At 30.5% G+C, this 21,183-nt stretch overlaps 2 protein-coding genes across 2 annotated transcripts in view; one reads left to right on the forward strand and one right to left on the reverse strand.

Moving 5' to 3' along the window:
* LOC107008165 (ubiquitin carboxyl-terminal hydrolase 24-like) overlaps nt 1–7,712 on the forward strand; it is a 10,837-nt gene extending 3,125 nt beyond the window's left edge. Inside the window, exons 2-6 of the mRNA XM_015207089.2 lie at nt 2,873–3,705; nt 4,159–4,403; nt 5,324–5,466; nt 6,631–6,807; nt 7,152–7,712. Coding sequence (XP_015062575.1) covers nt 2,873–3,705; nt 4,159–4,403; nt 5,324–5,466; nt 6,631–6,807; nt 7,152–7,340 — 1,587 coding nt within the window. The 3' untranslated portion in view covers nt 7,341–7,712. The remainder of the gene's footprint in view (nt 1–2,872; nt 3,706–4,158; nt 4,404–5,323; nt 5,467–6,630; nt 6,808–7,151) is intronic.
* A 5,893-nt stretch (nt 7,713–13,605) lies between these two features.
* Nucleotides 13,606–15,301, reverse strand: LOC107014143 (protein JINGUBANG). The gene has a single exon (XM_015214002.2). The coding sequence runs from the start codon at nt 15,149–15,151 to the stop codon at nt 13,907–13,909; it is 1,245 nt and encodes a 414-aa protein (XP_015069488.1). The 5' UTR covers nt 15,152–15,301; the 3' UTR covers nt 13,606–13,906.
* Nucleotides 15,302–21,183: the final 5,882 nt, after the last annotated feature.

Below are 21,183 nucleotides of genomic sequence, written 5' to 3' on the forward strand. Positions count from 1 at the left end.
TTTGTAATAGGTAATTTGTATTCACAAAAAAGAACTCATGAATGAACTGATGAGGTGGGATTTACAAACCTCCAGGGGGGGCCATTATACTCGAAATCCAAAAAACAAACTTCCAAAAACTTACAATTGACTTATGAACTCAACAAAGCTATCTATTTCCCCCACTAAATCTTGCTTACATCTCATTTTGACCCCCCCCCCCCAGTTTGATTGATGGGCAAAGCTTTTACTCAACTTTTGATGGGTTAAATTTGTGAATCAACTTTTGACTTAGGGGTGTTCCCACTTTTTGTAATATATGATGGTTGAATTGCTTCTTGCTGCCAATAAAAAGTTACAAAATGTTCCTTTGCCTCCAAATGGTTCTCTATGATTAACTTTTGGAGCCATGCCAGAAAGAACAAAACCCATAAAGTATCAATTTTATCTTGTTTGTGCTAAAATTATGCATATAATTGCAATTGAATAGACAAGAAGTTAGATCTTCACGAAGACAACTAAAAGAGAGCAGAGTTATTAGTCATCTTTTGAGCAAAACAGAATGTTTTGTGAATCTATGCTTTTGATATGTATTTTTGAAAAAATAACTACACATGTTTCCTTTTGTTATTCCTCTCGTTGTACAAAAGTCAAATGAAATTTTGACCTTAAAATAGAAGGGTTGACTGAAAGAAAAAAATTGTTAGCTTTGAGGGGTAAATATGAGTTGGTCCACTCATGATAAGGGTATATTTGAGACCGAAGTCGAGTGGAAGGAAAATTTGTTCTACTTTCCGTGTTGAGGGGCAAATCTTAGTCAATCCACAAATGATAAGGGCATGCTTTGCTCTATTTCTTTTAGTTGAGGGGTAGTTCTTACACTTCTGTTAAATTATGTGTTGGGTATTAATTGACATAAGTATTACTTGAAATTCAAGGGTGGTGGTGGTGGGTGGTGAATTGAAATCTTTCCGTTAGTAGAAAAATTTTAGGCAACTATTGCTATACAAAATTCGACTCCCCTGCAGCTTAGACTAATAAGCAGAATATAACATAATGTGAAGTACTAAAAAATAAATTGATAAATGTTTTATACTGGTTTGGATCACCGATGTGATGTCCAGTCCCCTTGGGTTACAAGAGTTCTAGAGCTTATGTATGAACTTTGACGTACTGTGTTTGTGTTGTGATGAACTGAACTGTGCTAGATTCCTTAGATCTGGGCAGTTCCAGATTTTGTCTGTGGTTAGTGGTCACAGCCTCTACTTGTATAGCTTTTCTAATCTCTCTTTTTCTTTTCTCTTTGCTAGTAAACTATAATGAGTACATTGCTTTTGTAAGATAAAAGAGTAAATAGTTTTTCTTGCTCAGGGGATGTTGCACATCTGTTCCATCGATCATGATCTTCTTTATAGTGATGAATTGCTTTATGACCATTGTTGTGTAGAGTATCACATTTTCACCTTGATTGTCGCCGAAGTCATTATTCCATTCTAATTTGTTGTGTTTGATTTGATCTTGATATTGCTGAGATAGAGGCGAGAATCGATTACTTGATTGATTTTGATTTGATCTGTAGGATAACCCAAGGGAATTTCCTTCAATCAGGGATAAAATGGTGATCCTTGATTGAGAAGATACGACCGTATGCCTTGCTCCCTTCTGATTTGCTTTCCTTCTATGTATTGCTGGGTGGGAAGCTTCCTAACTGTAGGGTTCTTTTCTTGACCTTGTTTGATCCTGGGTAAGGATCTTCCATGAGCTGCTTCTTTCAATGGGCAGTTTTCCTTAAATGGAAAATGCCTCTTTGGTTACAGCATTCCTGAATTTAAATATGCCTCCTTTTGCTTCTTTTTCTTTGTCCTGCATATTAAGCATTTAGGTGTCACGTAAGATGAATGCCATAAAAAAAATGAATGCGTAGAAAATGGGAGTAGTTGAAATGGTTATGCCTGCAATGTACACATCCAAAGTTCCTGATTAGAAGTGTAATATTATGGTTATTGAATGTAATAATTGGGGACGGGGTAGATAAAAAATCACATGAAGGAACATTGTTATGGAAGGGCTACAGTTTCTGAAAATCAAGATGAATTTAGCTAAGAATAGAACGTAATGTATTCAGAAGTTAAGTCTCAGTTGTTGTTAGAATTACATTGAGTTCCATAGAATCAATAGACTAGTGTGGGGTAGTGGCCTAGTTGAATCTTGATTTATAGTTGCTCGGTAGTGCGTATATAACGATTTGCAAATGAAATGTTCAACTGATAAAAAAACTGTATGAATTTACTCATGTCTCTGCCCTTTTCTCAGTAATGTGCTTTCTTTCAGTTAAAGTTTGGGCCAAAATGTCATCCTTCAGAGAATGGTCCCACTAGAGGTGAAAATAGATTCCTTGATCCTAGGGTAGCAGAAGTTGTCTGCATTTATCTAGGTGTATGAAGTCCATACATTTATGGTTACACAAGTCTTGTGAAGATTAGTTTGGATTTGAACTGATGGGGTGTGGCTGTAAAGACTTAATGGAGCTGGTACAATTGCAGGCAAAAAATGAACTTGGTACATGGATTTGACATTAGCAGTGTCAGGCCAATTGTATCAAGTGTGGTTTGTACTTGTTAACTCCATATGCATAGTTTAGGAGCTTCATGCGTCATAAGTATTGGTGGATATTTGATAAAAGTAATTGGTAGTATGACGGGGATGGAAAATGACTGAAATCCAGTTTTTTTTTTTTTTTTTCAGCTTCTGTAGATTTACTAGACGGTTGTGCTATGTGTTTTGTGATACTTTAGTTTGAAGAAATTACTATCTGTGATTCTGCCTTTTCCCCCTCCCATTTTGGTTAGCAATGATAGAGCCAAAATTGTTGCTTGTCTTTGATATGTTGCAGATATTTTTATTTGGTTCATTTACTGAAGATGAAACAAAGTCATTGCTGAACCAGCCATCTGGTTGTGATGGGAATAAGCACGTGGAAGAAAAGGTGCCAGTTAATTCCTTAGAATCGGAGCCTGGTTTTTCTTTTGGAAGTTTCGGTGCTGTATCCAATTCTCAACCCGCTTCTTCAAAAGAGAGAGTAGGCTCAGATTCCTCTACTACTCTCAAAGAGGAGAAAGCTGGAGCAGATAACTTGCTCAGAGAAATCAATCAGAATGGAGATGTCCACAATGATTACTACATCAATGGACATGAAGAATCTGCAATGGCGCACAATATTGACTTGAGCAATTTATGTGTGTTGGAAGATGAGGCTAAAGCCATCAACAAGTTGGCTAGAACTACTGGACGAGATGATGATGCACTACTCAGTAAAGGAAAATTGAATGGGACCACTAGCAATTCAGCAAAAATTTTACATTCAGAAGAGGCCCTCCCAGAGGTATCTGGTGGTCCTCTTGATGTTGCGGGCTTGCTACCTCGTGGTTTAATCAACTCAGGGAACTTATGCTTCCTTAATGCTACATTACAAGCTCTTTTGTCCTGTTCTCCTTTTGTTGAGCTTTTGCTAAAGCTAAGGATACTCAGTATTTCCAAGGCTGAGTATCCAACATTAGCTGCATTTGTGGGGTTTCTTTCTCAGTTTGTTGTACCTAGTTCTACAAGTTCAATGAAGAAAGATGCAACCAGTGTTGAAGTTGGTACTCCCTTCAGCCCAGCAATGTTTGACACAGTTCTGAAGAAATTTACTCCTGATGTGCCTAAGTCCATTTCTGGCAGGCCAAGGTATATACTTATTTACACTTCTTAGTGGTGATTGTTGCCTTCCTTCTTGATGTTTTTCCATGTCCTTGTTGTGGCATACCTTGACGTCACCATTTTGATATGCACTTGCATAGCTTAATGATGTCCATTGTCTGTTAAGAAGAGAAAGACAACGGAATCTGTTACTGCTTTGCTGCCAAACTGTATTACTTACACATTTGCCTGACTGGTCTGATTCTCCTTTTTCTTCTAGCTCCTATAATTGCTAGAAGGAAAAAAAATATAGAAGAAGAAAAAAACGCTTCTTTTTTACTACTGTTTCTTTTCTTGCTCCTTCTACTGTGATTGTTGTCTATGGGATCTGACTTATTGGCATTACTGAATGATTTAATTGTTTTTTTTATTAGCGTTAATTGGACAAATATGTCATGTTTGTAAAGTATCTGAAAACTCCCTTTATTAACATTTTCCCAGACAAGAAGATGCACAGGAGTTCCTGAGTTTTGTAATGGATCAGATGCATGGTGAATTACTAAAGCTTGAAGGGCAATCATGTTCAAGTGGGAAAAATTCTTCTGTTGTTTCATCGGAAGACGATGAGGAATGGGAAACTGTTGGGCCAAAGAACAAATCTGCAGTCACAAGAACTCAGGACTTCGTTCCTTCAAATTTGAGTGCCATTTTTGGGGGACAGTTGAAGAGCCTTGTTAAAGCGAGAGGTAGTGTTTTTTACCTTTGTACTATTTTGCATCTACTTGATGCCGATTATTGATATCCCTTCATTCATCAAAGAAAGAAAAATTTGCTTGTTATCTAAAGAATGTATGCTTCTTATGAAGAGCATAAGACTACTAGACTAATCAAATCTAGGGGCTGAAATTGGTAATTTGCTTGGTGATATTTCTATGCCATTTTCATAAATTTTCTAGTCTCCATGTGAATCCTGGTTTAACTGTGATAACCGTTTAAGGAATATGGGTCATCGGTTTGTCTCAAAAAAAAGAATATGGGTCATCGGTTTAAGTAAAATGACAAAGTCGTAGGTGTAATAAATTTTAAATAACATTTGATAAGTGGTAAGAAGCCCTGATGATGTTTTTCGTCTCTTTAGAATTAGTGCATCACACTACAAATAAATGGCCAACATGACAATATCTGTAAAATGGGAACTTCAGAAATTTCCTGTATGCTTTATTCTTGATTTTATTTGAGCATGTAGATTACACGTGACCAGTATATTTTATATTGACTTTATAATTCCAAGATAATAAAATTTGGACTTCTGGCTCAATTGTAAATTTGTTAATGGATGCGTAAGATGCGAATGAATAACTATGTGAATTGGCAAGGAAAGGTACTTCCTGGTTGTATCATGGTGGGAACTTTTTTTTCCACCAATTGGCCTACTGTATTATTTTTTGTCATTGTAAAACCCTAAATTTGCTACATAAAAAGCCCTCCCAGTCTGAAATAAATGGGGTAGCTCTTTTGTGAGGCAACTAAATGTTGTGCTCATGCATAATATGTGTTATCTATCTTCTTTGGTAGGAATGACAAATTTGTAGGGCCTATGACGTCTATTCAACTATGTTTCAACTTGGATTGAGTTTTTCATTGAATCTACTTTGTTTTGTTGTAGGGAACAAAGCCTCTGCGACAGTTCAACCATTTTTGGTGGTCCATCTTGACATTTCACACGAAGCTGTTCATAACATTCAAGATGCTCTCCGCCTATTTTCTGCCCCCGAGACACTCGAGGGATATAGAACTGCCGCAGGAAAGGTAAATTAGTCTGCTATCTTTTGGACATTAGGCTTAATACTGTCTGTGGTTAGGGAATGGTCCTGTACCTAATGCCATGTATTGAATATGTCAACCTACTGCATAAAACTGTATAGAATCTTAGATAAGTGACTATTAAAAGGAGGCCTCTAGTGTACAAATTCCCTAAGAACTTTTCCTTCTTGTTAAGGATATTGATTGTGGCCGCTCACCATCCTTCTTGTTTTTACTTTTGATGATAATGTATTATTCAAAAATTTTGATATAAGGAAATGCTACGAGTTACTGTAAGGAGTCAATCCATCCCTACTGTTTGAAATTGGCTGTCAAACTATCCCTATTAGAACTGTTAGGAGAGCTTACGAAATTCCAATAGTTCATGTGCATCATCTACGACATGGAAATTACACCAAAAGGATTAAGGTGGTTAGATAAAAAAAACCTTCAGTTCATAAAGGTGATTAAATTTTTGTTCAATTCATCTGGGGTTTCTTTCCCTTCTGGCTTCTAGAGAGTTCATAAGTGCATATTGATTATTGGGATTGTGAGCCATGCATTATGCAGTTGTTATGAGTCTTTCCATGCCAGCTCCAAAAAGCTACTCCTAAAGTTCTTTGCATTGCTTACTGAAACTCAAAAACTTCCACTTACAAGGTCATCAGGGAAATGGAGACAATATAACCCATGCTTTTTTGCCAACGTGGGGCACTGAAAAACCCCTCCCATATGTCCTGGACATCTGGAGCATGGATAAAATATCAATAACATGGGGATCTAAAATTGGGTAACCAAGAATTGGAGTGAGTCAAGTCTTTGATATCGTGTAATAAAATGAACCTCTGCCGCTAAACAACCCCAAAAGCTAGTTCATGAGGTGAGAATTTCCCAAAGTAATCCACATCAGGAGATGGGTCGATAGCCCATTCCTGCAATAAATGTGGGACACTTAACTACCAATTTTTCATCTTGTTAGGATGCATATGCAAATTACAATTCAAGTGCAGTAAAATGACTTTCACTTGATTAAATTTCCTGTCAACGGGATTATCTTTGTTTTCCTCGGGATGAATATTTACAAGTTATAGCTGGTTTAGTGTTCTCGCGGATCAATGCAGGATACATACTACCTGTTGGTGACCTGTAACATTCTTTATTTCCTCACAGGTTGGAGTGTCCACTGCTAGGAAATCCATAAGCATACAGACACTGCCTAAGATGATGATTTTGCACCTGAAGCGGTTTGGTTATGGAAGCTATGGAAGTACCAAATTGCTTAAACCGGTGCATTTTCCTCTGGAGCTAGTGATAAGCCGTGATTTGCTTGCTTCTTCGACTACTGAGGTAATCTTCAAATTTTGTTGAGTTCATTTTTCAACCCTCTATCCCAAATCATGGGAAATAATTTGACGAAGTTCATAATTCTGGTTAGAGTTCTATAGTTGTTTATAAGGAATATTAATTGTCATTTACTCTAAGTGGGGAAATGCATCACATGTCAAAAGTCAATTGTTCTTCAGAAACCCTGTCAACTGTGCCTATCAACTGCCCGTTTGGACCCAAAAATGAAAAATCGCCTTTTTTACATACATTATCAATGAAGCAGGGCATTCTTCTATTAAGACGTGATATATGTGAAAAGAAATGAGGCTAAATTTTTATCTTGTTCTTATTGCTTTAACACACAGGGTCGACAATATCAACTTGTGTCCACAATCACCCACCACGGTAGGGAAGCTTCTAAGGGGCATTACACTGCTGATTGTCGTCACCAGAGTGGGAAGTGGTTGCGGTTTGATGATGCCTCTGTTACTGCTGTCACCACCAACAGAGTGCTGCATGATCAAGCTTACGTTCTATTCTATAAACAAGTATAGGCAACCTGTTTACGGAGCTGGGATAGAAGTAGACATTCTTAAGCCATTGGACATTGCAACAACCGGCTTCTGCAGTGTTGTGCAGTCCAGGGTTGTCTGAGATAACTACTGTGTTTCTTCTTACAAGGTCATCTGGGAAATGGAGCATCCATTATCATCCATGTATTATGATAAATGTATGGAATTTTGTTACCAGTTTCATTTTGTACCCTCTCATCATTGTACTAGGAAAATTCGACTATTCTGAAGTGAGCGTCGAGGTCTAGATGTTTCTTGATATTCGATAATCGATATATGAGTCTGTCTCCTTTCTTCAGTTATATTATATAGAAGCATTTGCTAATTGATATATAAGTATGCTGTCCTTTTGAAGTAGTAGTTCATTTGGCTTTTCTTTGTTCTGGCTTTTGATGAATTCTATTTTTATTTCATCCTCAAAAAGCCATATTATTGATGAAAGGTAGCAGATCGCGATAAAATAATTGAGGTACGTACAAACTGAACCATCGTAACTTTTTAAAGTAATATTTAGGTAAAATATTTAAGCTATTGATGATTACATGTTTCATATATTTGAGTCGGAAATAATTGTTTTATTGTCTTTTTTTTCTTTTAGTTGCATTACTTTCGAATATGTTTCAGATGTCCACAAGACACCATTGAATCAGTTACAACACAACTTTGGGAAAGTAGAATCCCAAGAAATCCTATCCATACACTAAATAGAAATTTTAGTTAGATTATGAGCTACTACTTTTCATGTTCGAGGAATATATATAATCTCAATTTCTTCAAAAGAGTTCATCAATCACCAGATATCCTCCCAAATGGTCTCTATTTCCCAAGATGTTATCAATTTTTTTTGCGACATTGATATGACATTCTTTGTAAGGATATGAGGGTGGCTTGATTAAATATTGATGATATTAAAGAGATATTCCTTTACATATCGCATGTCACTTTTTAATAATTGAAAATAATTTAATTGTAAAATTAAAATTTTCTCCTTAATAAAATGATTTTTAGTCACATAAATAATCAACGAGTATTTTAGATTATAAATTTTAAATATTTCAAATTAAATCGTATCATATAAATTGAAATGAAGGAATCAATATTGTTTAGATATTCTTGTAGTATTACTTTTTGTAATTAAAAGAGAAAAGTATAAGCAAAAATAAGTCAAAAAGATTGTGCTTTCTATATTGTTTTATTGTGTTATTAATTTTCCTATTTGCACTTTTTAATGGTCCCCAATTTATTTATTTTTATGGTGAACTGGAAAATTAAAATAGTGCAGGATGGTCTTTTCAAATAAGTTTCATTTTTTTATAAATAAGAAATTAATTATATGAACTTTCTTGGTCCCCTTTTTTTTTCTCCAAAAATAAATAAATAATAGAGTCAATTTTCAAACCCTGCCCAACATATAGCAAAAGTATTATTTGAAAATGCTTATACAATAAAATAAATCTAAACTTTAGTAGGGTAGTAATATATCTTTTAATTCAAGTATAGGGACCAAAAAGGAAAAAGTATGAATTATATTTTGGTCCCCCTTTTTGATATAATATTACAAATGTATCTGTATACTTTCCTTTGAGTTCAACTAAACTATTGTTACTTTGCTCTTTTAGGTTCTCGTGGTCCAATCCACAGACCTAAAAAGCCAAAATAAAATAAAATAAAAATGAGAGTCTTTTTAGGAATCTCAAAAAAAAGAGAATAGAAAAATTAAGATACTTGAGGCAACTCTCAAAATAAATAAAAAAGTGTAATGTGTTAAAAATATTAATGATCGAATTTTTAATTTTAAAATCTTAAATTTGTCTGTGGTGTATAAGACTTCGAAATAACTATATTTAAAAGTTCAATTTTTTATTTTTTTTTGCAAATTATGAAAAAGTAGGAATTCAAAATTTACAAGTAAAAGATAAATAATAAAAGATTGTTGGTTGAGTTGTTAAGAACTCATTCTCACCCAATGCTTTTGTTAAACAATCCTTAGAGGCAAGGTTCTTTAGAACTAGCTAGCAAGACTTTCATCTTGTAATATAGAGTCCAATGTATTTCAACTTTAACTTTTAAAACTAGATATTTTGAAACACTTATTTAATATTTGAAATTTACTGACTCGATAAATTTATATTAGTGTCGAGTAGGGCCATAAAGAGAGAGACTTATCATCAAGCTAAAGGGTTTTGAACTTTAAAACATTATATTAAGATTTAATTAAGAACGAAAGAATCATATATTTATTCCGCAAATTACGAGTTAATTCCCTAAATGGTCACCCAAGTTTAGGGAATTGCCTTGAAATATCATTTATATTCTATTTAAGAGCAAAATATCACTCAACTATCACTATTTTCCTTCAAATATACTCCTTCCGTTCCAAAAAGATTGTCTTAGTTATTATTTGGACAGTCAAAAAATATTTTCTTTCATCGTAATTTTTTTAAAAATATTTTCTAAACATTTTGAATTGTATTACAACGTCAAAATATCATACTTCCTATGTATTTTCTAACTACGTAAATTCCATCTCAAGAAATTAAAGATTTTACATTTACGTATTTCACAATTAACTACATTAGTTAGTCCGACACTCGTATTTCGGATGAAGCCAATTTCTTTTTTTGGGATAGAGAGAGTATAATAATTTTGAGTAAAATAGTTTTCACTCAGTAATGAAGCAAAAAAGTATAATTTCCATCTTACCACCAAACATATAGAAATTGGGAGTCAATCCAGAAGTAATAATAATTTTGTAGCAATATAATTAGCCACACACATGAAACTGATGAAGAGTGGTTGTACTTTTTGAGTCAAGTGAACTTACCATGTGTCTGCTTGTAATTGAATACATGGCACATAAATACAACCAATATAGTAGTTGAAAACAAGTCATAATGAAATTCAATGAGCAACAACAAAACCAACTCCACCCCACCAATCTAATATACTCCCTTTGTTTCATATTAATTGATTACTGTTCATGATTTTTTGAAAATTTTATAAATAAATATGAGTACGTTTAAACCTCTGATTTACGGCTTAAAATCATATTTTTTTATTTAGTAAGATGGACTAATTAATATGACACAATTATTTTCACTATAATGATCAAGTAATATGAAACGAAGAAAAAAAAATTAAGTGATCATTTAATTAATGAGCTGAGAATACATGTTGATTAAGATGATTAAGCCATGTCAAAAGTTATACATTTATTAGGTTGATATAAACGCTGAATATACGTAAATTTTAGCTATTAGTTAAATCGTAAAACTTCATGTTATACATACGTATAAAGTATTAAATCTTACATGAAATTGTCTTGTTGCTTTCCAGAAGGAACCTCAGAGGCAATTTATTACATTCTAAGGAGTTTTTTTTTTTTTTTTTGGGGGGGGGGTTACATTTTTTGTTATTTTAAATTCTCAGTAAGGATGTAGAAAATGCTCCCAGAAAGATAATATGGTGGATTAGTTGAACAATAATTATGAAATTCTTAGCAAGTAAACACTTTAAGTAATTATTTATTTTTCTTTGGTAATAGCAACATGATCATTATCCTATAAGCTTAATAGGGATAAAAGAGAAAGGACAAGAAATAACAACATGTAGCAAATTAAAAATTGAAAAGTGCTAAATAGCCAGAAAATTTAGTCAGAATTCGATCAAAAAATTTAAAAAACTAAAACTAATATTTTTTTCATTTTTTAGTAAAAGTTATTTAAGCTAAAAGAATAAAAATAGTTTTAAAAAGCAAAATTACATAGAAAAAATCTCATCCTAACCAAATTTTAGCCAAAAAAATTTTTCCTTAAAAATTGCTTAATTAAAGAAATAAAGAGCCCTATTATTGGTTAAGACTTTAGGCTAATTCTTAAACAAAAAACTAGGAATCTTAAAAGTTCACTAGTCTAATAATGGTGTAATAGGTATCACATGATTTGGGCAGCTTCCCCATGTTTCATGGAGCTGTGTGCTAACTATTCAAAATTTGTTGTATTTGATTCATCACACAAATTAAGAATTTTATCCACTTTTATTTATTCACTATAAATTAACATTTAGTTATCTAACTTAAAAAATCAAGAGATAAATTATTATTTAGTTTCTATTTTACTTGGCATTTTTCTAAACATTTAATTTAATCTGTCCGTTCACTTTTAATCGTCATGTTGTTAAAGGCATAATATATATATTGAACCCTAAACTTGGTTTCAAATTTTAACTTTGACCTCAAACTTTCGTAGTGCACAAATAGGCACTTTAACTATCCCATCTTTCAATAAATAAACACGCGCTTTTTACCTGACAAAATGCGTGAAATGCACGCATTATGCGCGAGTGAAGGGTAATTTTCGAGACCCACAAAGGTAGAAAAAATGCTGAAATGACAATTCTACCCTTGATGAATCTCTTTTATATTAATTAAAATTAATTTTAATTTTTTTTAGTTTCAAAATGACATGTAAGATATTTTTTTTAAAAAAAGGACATGTAAATGTTTAGTTAGTTGGCAATCACTGATTGGCTCACTAATACACGTGGGAGCGTTTGTATTTCACGCACTTTGGCTTCAAAAATCACGTGTTTATTTATTGAAAGATAGGATAGTTAAAGTGCTTATTTGTGCACTATGAAAGTTTGAAGTCAAGTTTAAGGTCTAATATATCTAATATGCCGTTGTTAAAAGTCAATTTGACTAATTTTTAAAGTTAAATTAAATTAAATCAATTCAATACTTTATACAAAAAATTAAAAATTATTCAAAAATTGTATGATTAGTACTATAAATTGTAACTTTTTGCATCTTAATATGACGAAAAAATATATCGTAAAAAGCTAATTAAAATTCTTATTGTTTGACTCTAAAAAAAAGAAACCATGACAATTAAAAATGGACGGAGAAAGTATTGTAATCAATGATATAGTACAATTGTCGTTTTATTTATTATTCTTATAGGAATTAAGATGTGCCAAATCAATATTAGACAAGAACAAAATCAGCGAAAAGAATATACTCCCTCTATGCACTTTTCAATGGGATGTTCAGTACTCATACAAGAGTTCAACTATACCTAAATTCGCATTAAAAATTTCATATTAAAATAAAACAATCCCTAACAAAAAAAAACAATTCTCTACTAAAAAAACTCAAATTTAAATATTGTACCACTCTATCACAGCTCTTATAATTATTGTCTTTGTTTGTTATGTTGCAAAAGAGCATTGAATAGAGTAGTAATTCACTCCATTTTATGGGAGTACCATAGATGGAGACAAACTATTTAGGCAAATAAATATTGTAGATAACTATTTAGCCCTTGTCCCCCTTTTCCTTTGGCTTTATTGCTTCTTGATTCTTTTATTTATTTAAAAAAGAAATTGTGCATGATAATGTATAAAAATAATAAAATATACAATCGTTAATCTATTTGTAGAGAAAATGTATTTGTCTATACCAAACATGATCTAATAACTTCAAACATAAAGTAAGATAATTTGATATAACATAATCCTACTAAATTACACTTATATATGTAACTTAAATCCATTAAGTATTTTTTTTTAATGAACATAAAGGGGGTGGTTGTTGAACAAGCTGATGAATTAATTAAATAGACTAATGTCAATAGATAAAACAAATGTTCTCATTATTTTATTTTTTTTGATATCTATTACTCTGTTGACCTAATTATAATTCTCAAGAAATATATAAAATAACAAACGAGGACATAATTATATATAAATAGGTTGTTTAATTTGGTTTCAGTTGATAAATATGCTCTTCAATTTTGAGATGTACATAATTAGACACTTAAACTTACATGATGTTCAATAAGCAGACACTTGCATCCTACGTGACGTAATACACATTGTAAGCTCGTGGGATGTCTTGTATGATGAAATTTGTCATGTAGAATGTCAATTATGACGTATGTGTCTATTTTTTCAATTCTATATTTCAACAACATAATACCTAATGGAATCTCACCAAGTGTGGTTTGAAAAGGGTTGAGTATACGCAGAGTTGCAGACCTTACCACTACCTCGAGAAGGTAGAAAACCTATTTTCAAAAAACCCTAGACTCTGTTTATTTAACTCTATAATCTATATACAAATTTAAATGTCTACTTATGTTCATCTAAAATTAAAGAACATAATTAATCAAAGAGACCAAGTTAAAAGACATTCACATATTATATGGGGGGAAAAGCAAATGATGATAAAAGATGAAAAACAACACAATTCTCTCAACTTGTTCTCATCTTCTATTGATGTATACTTCACTCTATTGACCTAATATTACAATTCTCAAGAAATACATATGATAATAAAAGAATTAAAATATTAAAAAAAAACACAATTCCTCTCAAAATCTATACTTCAATGTCCCTAACACACATAAAAACACTAAAACAACAAAAAAAAAATTGAACTCTTTCAAATACACATTATACAAAAACTCACAGAAATAACTATAATTGATGTCTATACTACACTCAGTATAATCCCACAAAATATGATCGAACACGAAAAGACAAAATCTTCAGTTTGTGATCAAAGATGAGTCCTTTTTCTCATCACTATCATCACCATACTTTGGAATCCACCAAACTCTTAAACTCTTATCAAGACTCCCACTATACAACATAAACCCACCCCCAACACTAGTTGTTGAAGCTTGTAAACACTTAACAGGTCCTTCATGTCCTCTAATAACACCAAACTTAAACAACCCTCCATTAATCTCTCTTTTCCATATACAAATACTCTTATCTGCTGATCCACTACACAAATATTCACCCATCATTAAACACATACACAAAACAGCCATTTCATGTGCTTTCACTTCACATATCAATCTCCAACTATCAAGATTCTTGTTACCCACCCACCCCATCACATACCCATCTGACCCTCCGCCATATACAAAAACCCCATCTTCACAAACCACAACAGAGTTCAAAGATACATCTTTATGACCTTCCAAAATACCCTTAAGTGAATGTGTACCACAAATATTTTTCCAAGCTTTAATCTTTCCATCAGCAGAAGCTGAATACACAACCCCATTGTTACTAGCAACTAATCCATTTATCGCGTCGTCGTGTGCTTTAATTGACTCTAAACACTTGAGATCAGAAATTCTCCATACTTTTAAGGTTTTATCCCAAGAACCTGAGTAAATGTAGCCGTTTGATACAGCTAAACAAGAAATGCTGTCAGCATGTTCAATCCAGAGCTTCTTATGATGTCTTCTTGTCTGTACATAATTGCTCTGTTTCATGAATTTTCCGAGATAATCTTTTGTTGTAGGCAATGTATCGATTAATCTGAAGACATTCTCTGATCTTCTTGAAACTTTCCACACACGAATCCTGGAATCTTGATGTGCTGTGAAAACTTTGTTGCCGATAGTGATAAGTGCTTTAACAGAGCCATCCCCTGTTCCAAATTTCGTAAATTGGCGTAAATCGGGCTGTTGCCAAACGATTATATCTTTACCTTGAGAAGCACTTAGGATGAATTCCCCACAAAGGGCTAAACAAGAAACTGTTCCTACATGGCCTGATAGAACAGCTAAGGATTTGTAAGAGTGAAAACAAGAAATGGGGGTTGTTGAAATCTTCAATTGAAAATCTTGAAATCTTTGCGAAGTTTGGGGGCTTTCATCTGATTCACTGCTTGTGGTGCTTATTATGCTGTTTGATGATTCGGATAACAATGGAGTTGTGTAGGGTGGTGATGCCATTGATGAAAGTGGAAAGCTTTTTGGCTTTGATTGAAGCATTTGTATATGAAAACAGAGAGAGATGAAGAAGAAGAAGATAGTAAAAAGATGGAGCTTTTAATAAAAAAATCGATTTTATAAAGAGAGACGTTATAGATATAGAAAATATTGGTGGTTAGTATATCATAGAGACGTTATGGATTTTGGGAAAAATGATAAATATACTTTCGAATTATCGTAAACGTTATACAGATATCATCTGTCATATTTTTGAGATAGTGATGCCCCGCCGTCTAAAAATTAAAGCATACATGTCTTTTATACTAACAGATATATACGTGTCATAATCTTATCCACATATCTGACCTTTATTAGACATTAGATAGATGAATGCGGTTTCGCCATTTGTTCCTATTTACTCTTTCGTTAGAGTGGAGGGAATATATGATTTAGTTTCTCGATGGTAGGGGCACCGATGTCCCAAAAATATGACGGAGGATTTCTGTATACCATTTACGATAATTTCGGATATATTTATCTTTTTTCCCCCATTATTTTTAGTGTCTCAATTTATATAACACACTTAAATTTCAAACTTTCTTAACTTTGATTATGAATTTAGATATAAGAAATTTAAGTTTTCCTTAAAATAAAATTATATATTTGAAAACTACGTGAAAAAAATTACCTAACATAAGTTACAATATTTAATAATTTAAAATATTTAAAGGCTTGTTAAGAAAAACCATGATAAAAAAGCTTAGTTGACTTTCAAAATTTTGATTGTGTCACATAATTTAAAACAAACGAATAGTGAATTAAAATTTTGATTGCTATAAAAGGTTATATATCGAAGGTGTATCTAAATTTAGCTAGCCAAATCAAAAAAATAATTTTAAAAATCAAGAATAAAACTAATAATTTCTCCAAAATTCAGAAATATTTTCAAATATTTTTGTCATTTATATTTGGTAATCAAGCTTCTCATTTTTTTACCATATATAACATGTTCTCGTAATCATTAAAATGTCAAAGTAATTAAAATACCGCATATGTTAAGAGTACTTTTAGTTTGCTTTAAAAAATCGTTTCTATCTTTTTTTAAACTCCTTAATAGCCTAACTTCCTCATATAATATATGCTTGAAATATAGTTTATCACCAACTCAACTAAACACCTCAATATAGAAAATTTTTACCCACCAAATAATTTCTGGAGTGTGTTTAAATACATATACCACTTTATCTATGCTTTTTACCAACAAAATAAAGTGCGTAATAAGTTAAAAATGTATTTTATTTGATCGATTCAAATTTGATCCGAATCGTTATTTCGAGTTTAGCTTAAGTATATAAATTTTTTTATATAGAGTTATGACACATGTCATGCTTTGATAGATACATGTAATATAATTTTCAAGAAGAAATGTATATTAGACACAATAATAACTAAAATAAATAGATAAGGTAAAAAGTCATGAAAATTGAATATATCTACTATATTTACTTATTCAATTATGTATAAATTTAAATATTTATTTACACACGTTAAAAATAAAATAATATAAACACCAATCAAGACTAAATTAAAAGGCTCGTTATATATTAAAGAGGATGAAATATATGTATTTTAAATCTAAAATATAAAAGGGGTTAGATGTGTGAAGTACAAATTGGAATTATGGGGAAGTGTACTTTAGGAAAGAGGAGCGTTGAGGGTGAAAAGGAACATTTGTTGCGACAAAAAACTATGCTATAAAAATAATAGAGAAAAAGGTCAGAAATGTATTTAAATTTTGATCGAAATTATTGATATGATATCTAATTTTGGAAATTATCTTTTAACCTTATACTATTTAATAGTGTATTTTAAAGGTATATATGTGTTCATGTGGATATAAAAAATATTGCATAATTATAAATAGTAATGTGTCTACGTGGGCACATATATACTTTAAAAATATATTAAAAAATAATTTAGAGGATAAAAAATCCTGCATAAAATTTGATATCGTAACAATAATTTTGACCAAAATTAGAGTATAATACAACTAATGAAAAGGACAATATTGTATACTTTCTTCTTTGACTTTTACTGCAAAATAATACTCACTATTTGAACAATTTGAAAAAATTAAGTGATAATTTATAAAAAAAATTATCCTTATTATTAATTGTTGTCATTTTGTAATATATTTTTCATCTACTTTTACTTGTCATTATTTTAAAATGTTTGTTTTTACTTGTCTGATTTAGATTCACCATTTTATACATTTTATCCTTATTATTAACTGTTTTTTTTTCCTCTCTGCATTCAAATTATTGTAATAATTAGGGGTGATATGATAAAATTATCATTCTATTTATTACTTTTTTAAGACTGTGACAAGTCAAATATAAAAAGTAAATACGAACTAAGAGAAATATTTAAAGACTATAGTAAATTGGTTATACTCCTATCATTTATTAGTTCTGTCCGTTTTTATTTATGTCACTATTTTAGATTTTATATCTCTTAAAAATTACTAGGTAAGTTTATTATTGTACTCTTATTTAGTGTTCTCTTGAAGTCAAGTTTTCAATAAATAAACATAAATTAATTTATTTTGATTAATTAAATTATTCAATGAACATGAATTAATCATTTAATTTTTCTATGTTGGTCAAAATTTATACTTTCAAGACTAATAACCATCAAGAATAAAATGAGTAAAATAGAAAAAGTAATGTCATTTATATATTAATTTTGTAAAAATACAAATATTAAAAATTATTCTTAATTAGGACAAACATATAAATAAAAAATGAGCAAGTATTTCTTTAAAAATGTGTCAAGTTAGGAATGAAGAAATAAAAAACCAAGAGGAAGCAGTAAATGATAAAAAGGATAATTTTATCATATTACTTTTATTAAATTATAAGTTATTTAAATATCGAAAGAATAAATAATTTTTAATAATAAAAATAAAATAATAAATTATTATTAATTTTATAAACTAAACAAATAATATTGAACTTATTAAAATAATACAGTTAACACGTAAAGATGAACAAATATGAATGGAGTATTAATTAAGGAGGCTAGGGTGGTGCAACGGCTACTTGGACTAAAACAAAATTATAAGTTGATGAAAACTAGTTTCTTGTAGACCCCAAACAGCCTGTTCTCAACTTTTTGGACCAAACAAATTTAGGTTTCTTTGTTTTATTATTTTTTCTTTATATATATATATATATTTTTAATTATATTTTCTTTTTATATATTCTCTCCGTTTAAAAAAAAGACCTATTTTCTTTTTAATCTGTTTAAAGAAAATGACCCTTTTTTTTTGGCAATATTTTAACTTTAACTTCCCACGTAGCATGTTTAATATCACAAGATTAAAGGACATTTTGGTACACTTGACATAACTTTAATTTAGAATCACATATTTTCTTAAACTCCGTTTCAAGTCAAACTATGGCATTCTTTTTTAAACGGAGGGAGTATATGTTATATGTTGACCAATGATGACAAGCCACCTCAATTGTTTGGTAGATTCCAACAAAGGAATAAGTAGTCCAATTTCGGTAACCCTTTTGCCCCGTACATTTAGGGGTCGTTTGGTTACCGATAAAGTTATGCAGGTGTTAGTTATGCAGGGTTAAGTTATGTAGATATTAGTTATGCAGATATTAGATATGTAGGTATTAGTTATGCAGGGTTTAGTTATGTATGTATTAGTTATGCAGGGTTTAGTTATGTGAGTTTAATTATACGGATATTATCTATGCGGATATTAGTTATGTAGGTATTATTTTGTTACTTTTAGATTATAATACATGAAGTATTAACTATTGAATATTAAACTTGTTGTAAATTATTAATATACATTATTTACAAAATAATAATACGTGCTAATAAAATGTGGTATTATTGAATAATGATAATATTTGATTAGCATATGTACCGTGAAAAAATATACAATTAAATTTTTAATATTAAAAAAGTATTTATATTTGCATTAATTAATAAAAATGATAAGTATATAAAAAGAAATGAAAATAGTCTATATATAATGGAAAAATAGTAAACTTTCCAATTAAAAAATATTAAAAGAAATGAAAATGGCTTATATATAAAAAGAAATAAAAAAAACAAACATATATAGGAAAACAGTATAGATGTCAATTAAAAAAATAAAATAAATTTATAGGGTAAATCTGTAATTTATTATTTTAATACATGTATAACTAATAGTCATATAACTTATTTGACCTTCTAACCTCTGCATAACTTTATACATAGATTCTCTCACAAGTTATGCTGGTATTAATTATGTAGGACTAAAAGAAATGCAACCAAACACCATATAAATTAACTTTTATACAATATTTAAATTCTTACCAACCAAACATGATATAAGTTATGTTAACTTTTATACCTAACACAAAATTTCTACCAAACATAGTAAAACTAATATAACTTTTAATACATATATAAGATGTTTCTTATACAATAACCAAACGGCTCCTAAGGTAACCAAGTCTCAAGTCTTCAACGGCTTGATTTTGGATGAAAGAAATTATTAAGCTATTATGGTTTTTTAAATGACACATAAAAGTGAATATATAATTTACTAATAATTATGTATGTGAAGATATTATATAATTATTGAATGCATAAACACTTTTTAATAGTATGAGGTCATTCAAAAATATTTACGGGGTTCACGGGTCGGTTTAGATAAGTTATTGGTTAAAATTAAAATAAATCAATTTAGTCGGTGTTAAATTATCTAAATCAAATCAAATGTAGTATATATATAGTGATTTGGTTTGGTTATTCAGTTATTAACCACAGTCAAAAATAAAAATGTAGTATAAATTTAGAGATTTGGTTTGGTGATTCAGTTATTAACCACATATTAAAATAAAAGAAATCAATTCATTCAAAACATGAAAAAGATGACAGCAATCCATTTAAAATGAAAATAGTTAATGACTGACAATACAGAACTTTCAATTATTGAATTTACTATGAATAAAGCTTCAAAATTCATTTATTTTTACTTACAAGAATGAGAAAGTGATATTTTCAATGTTATAAAGAATTGTCATATCAGTCATATATATATATATATATATATATATATATATATAAACAATAAAATAAATATTTTCACCTTGGGTATTTTATCTTTTATAAGTAAATTATAAATAAATTTAGATGAAAACACATATAAGATCTTTAAAATTGTTTATAAAAACAAAATATTATGTATGCATATAATTTATTTTTTCGGCTCGGTTATTTTTTCATTTTTTTCAAACAAGACCATAACCAACCCATATACTATCGATTTTAAAAATCTAAAATCATACCACAACTAACCCAAATAAAATCAATTTATTCAATCAATTTTTCGATTTGAATCAATTTTTTTTGGAAACCGTGAACACCCCGCAAGTAACCTCAATACGAGAAATAAAAGGCATTAATTTGGGTAGGGAGGACCACTAGCATGGTACGCTCCAAAGATACGTTAGTTTAATATACTAGTATTAATTAAACAATAAGAAAGATTTAGACTAGTTGATAATGAAATACCAATTAATTTTTCATTTAAAGGCTCTTCGTGAAGAATAAAGTGTTACATACTTTTAACAAAAATTATTTGTACTTTTTTGAAGGGTCGGTTATTGCAGTTAGTCTGTGGTAGAGGATTCGTCAAGATTCAGCATACTGTTCATTTCATCCATGCATCATAACTTTATATTGCTTTCTTTGTAAACTTGACTAAGTGGATTTGGGATTTTAATTTTACGAGTTCAATTTCTCTAGTTTTTAATTATGAAACTTATTGTATTTTTAAAGTTATGAATGATTCATATCTATCATTTATTATAAATTTAATGAACTTTTACATATAAATTTATGTTTCACTTCAAAAGTATTTGAATTCAGATGAACTCAATACGTTAAGTAACCAAAAGCATCTTACTTTCCCCTCCAAGTCCACCGACCAAAGGTGAATGCACAACTCCCATTTTCTTTATCGAAAGTGGGGACAATCGAAAAGAATACGTTATACATTTGTCTCTTTGACAAAA

The sequence above is a fragment of the Solanum pennellii genome, chromosome 1 (genome assembly GCF_001406875.1).
Source record: "Solanum pennellii chromosome 1, SPENNV200".
In the NCBI taxonomy this organism is placed as follows: domain Eukaryota; kingdom Viridiplantae; phylum Streptophyta; class Magnoliopsida; order Solanales; family Solanaceae; genus Solanum; species Solanum pennellii.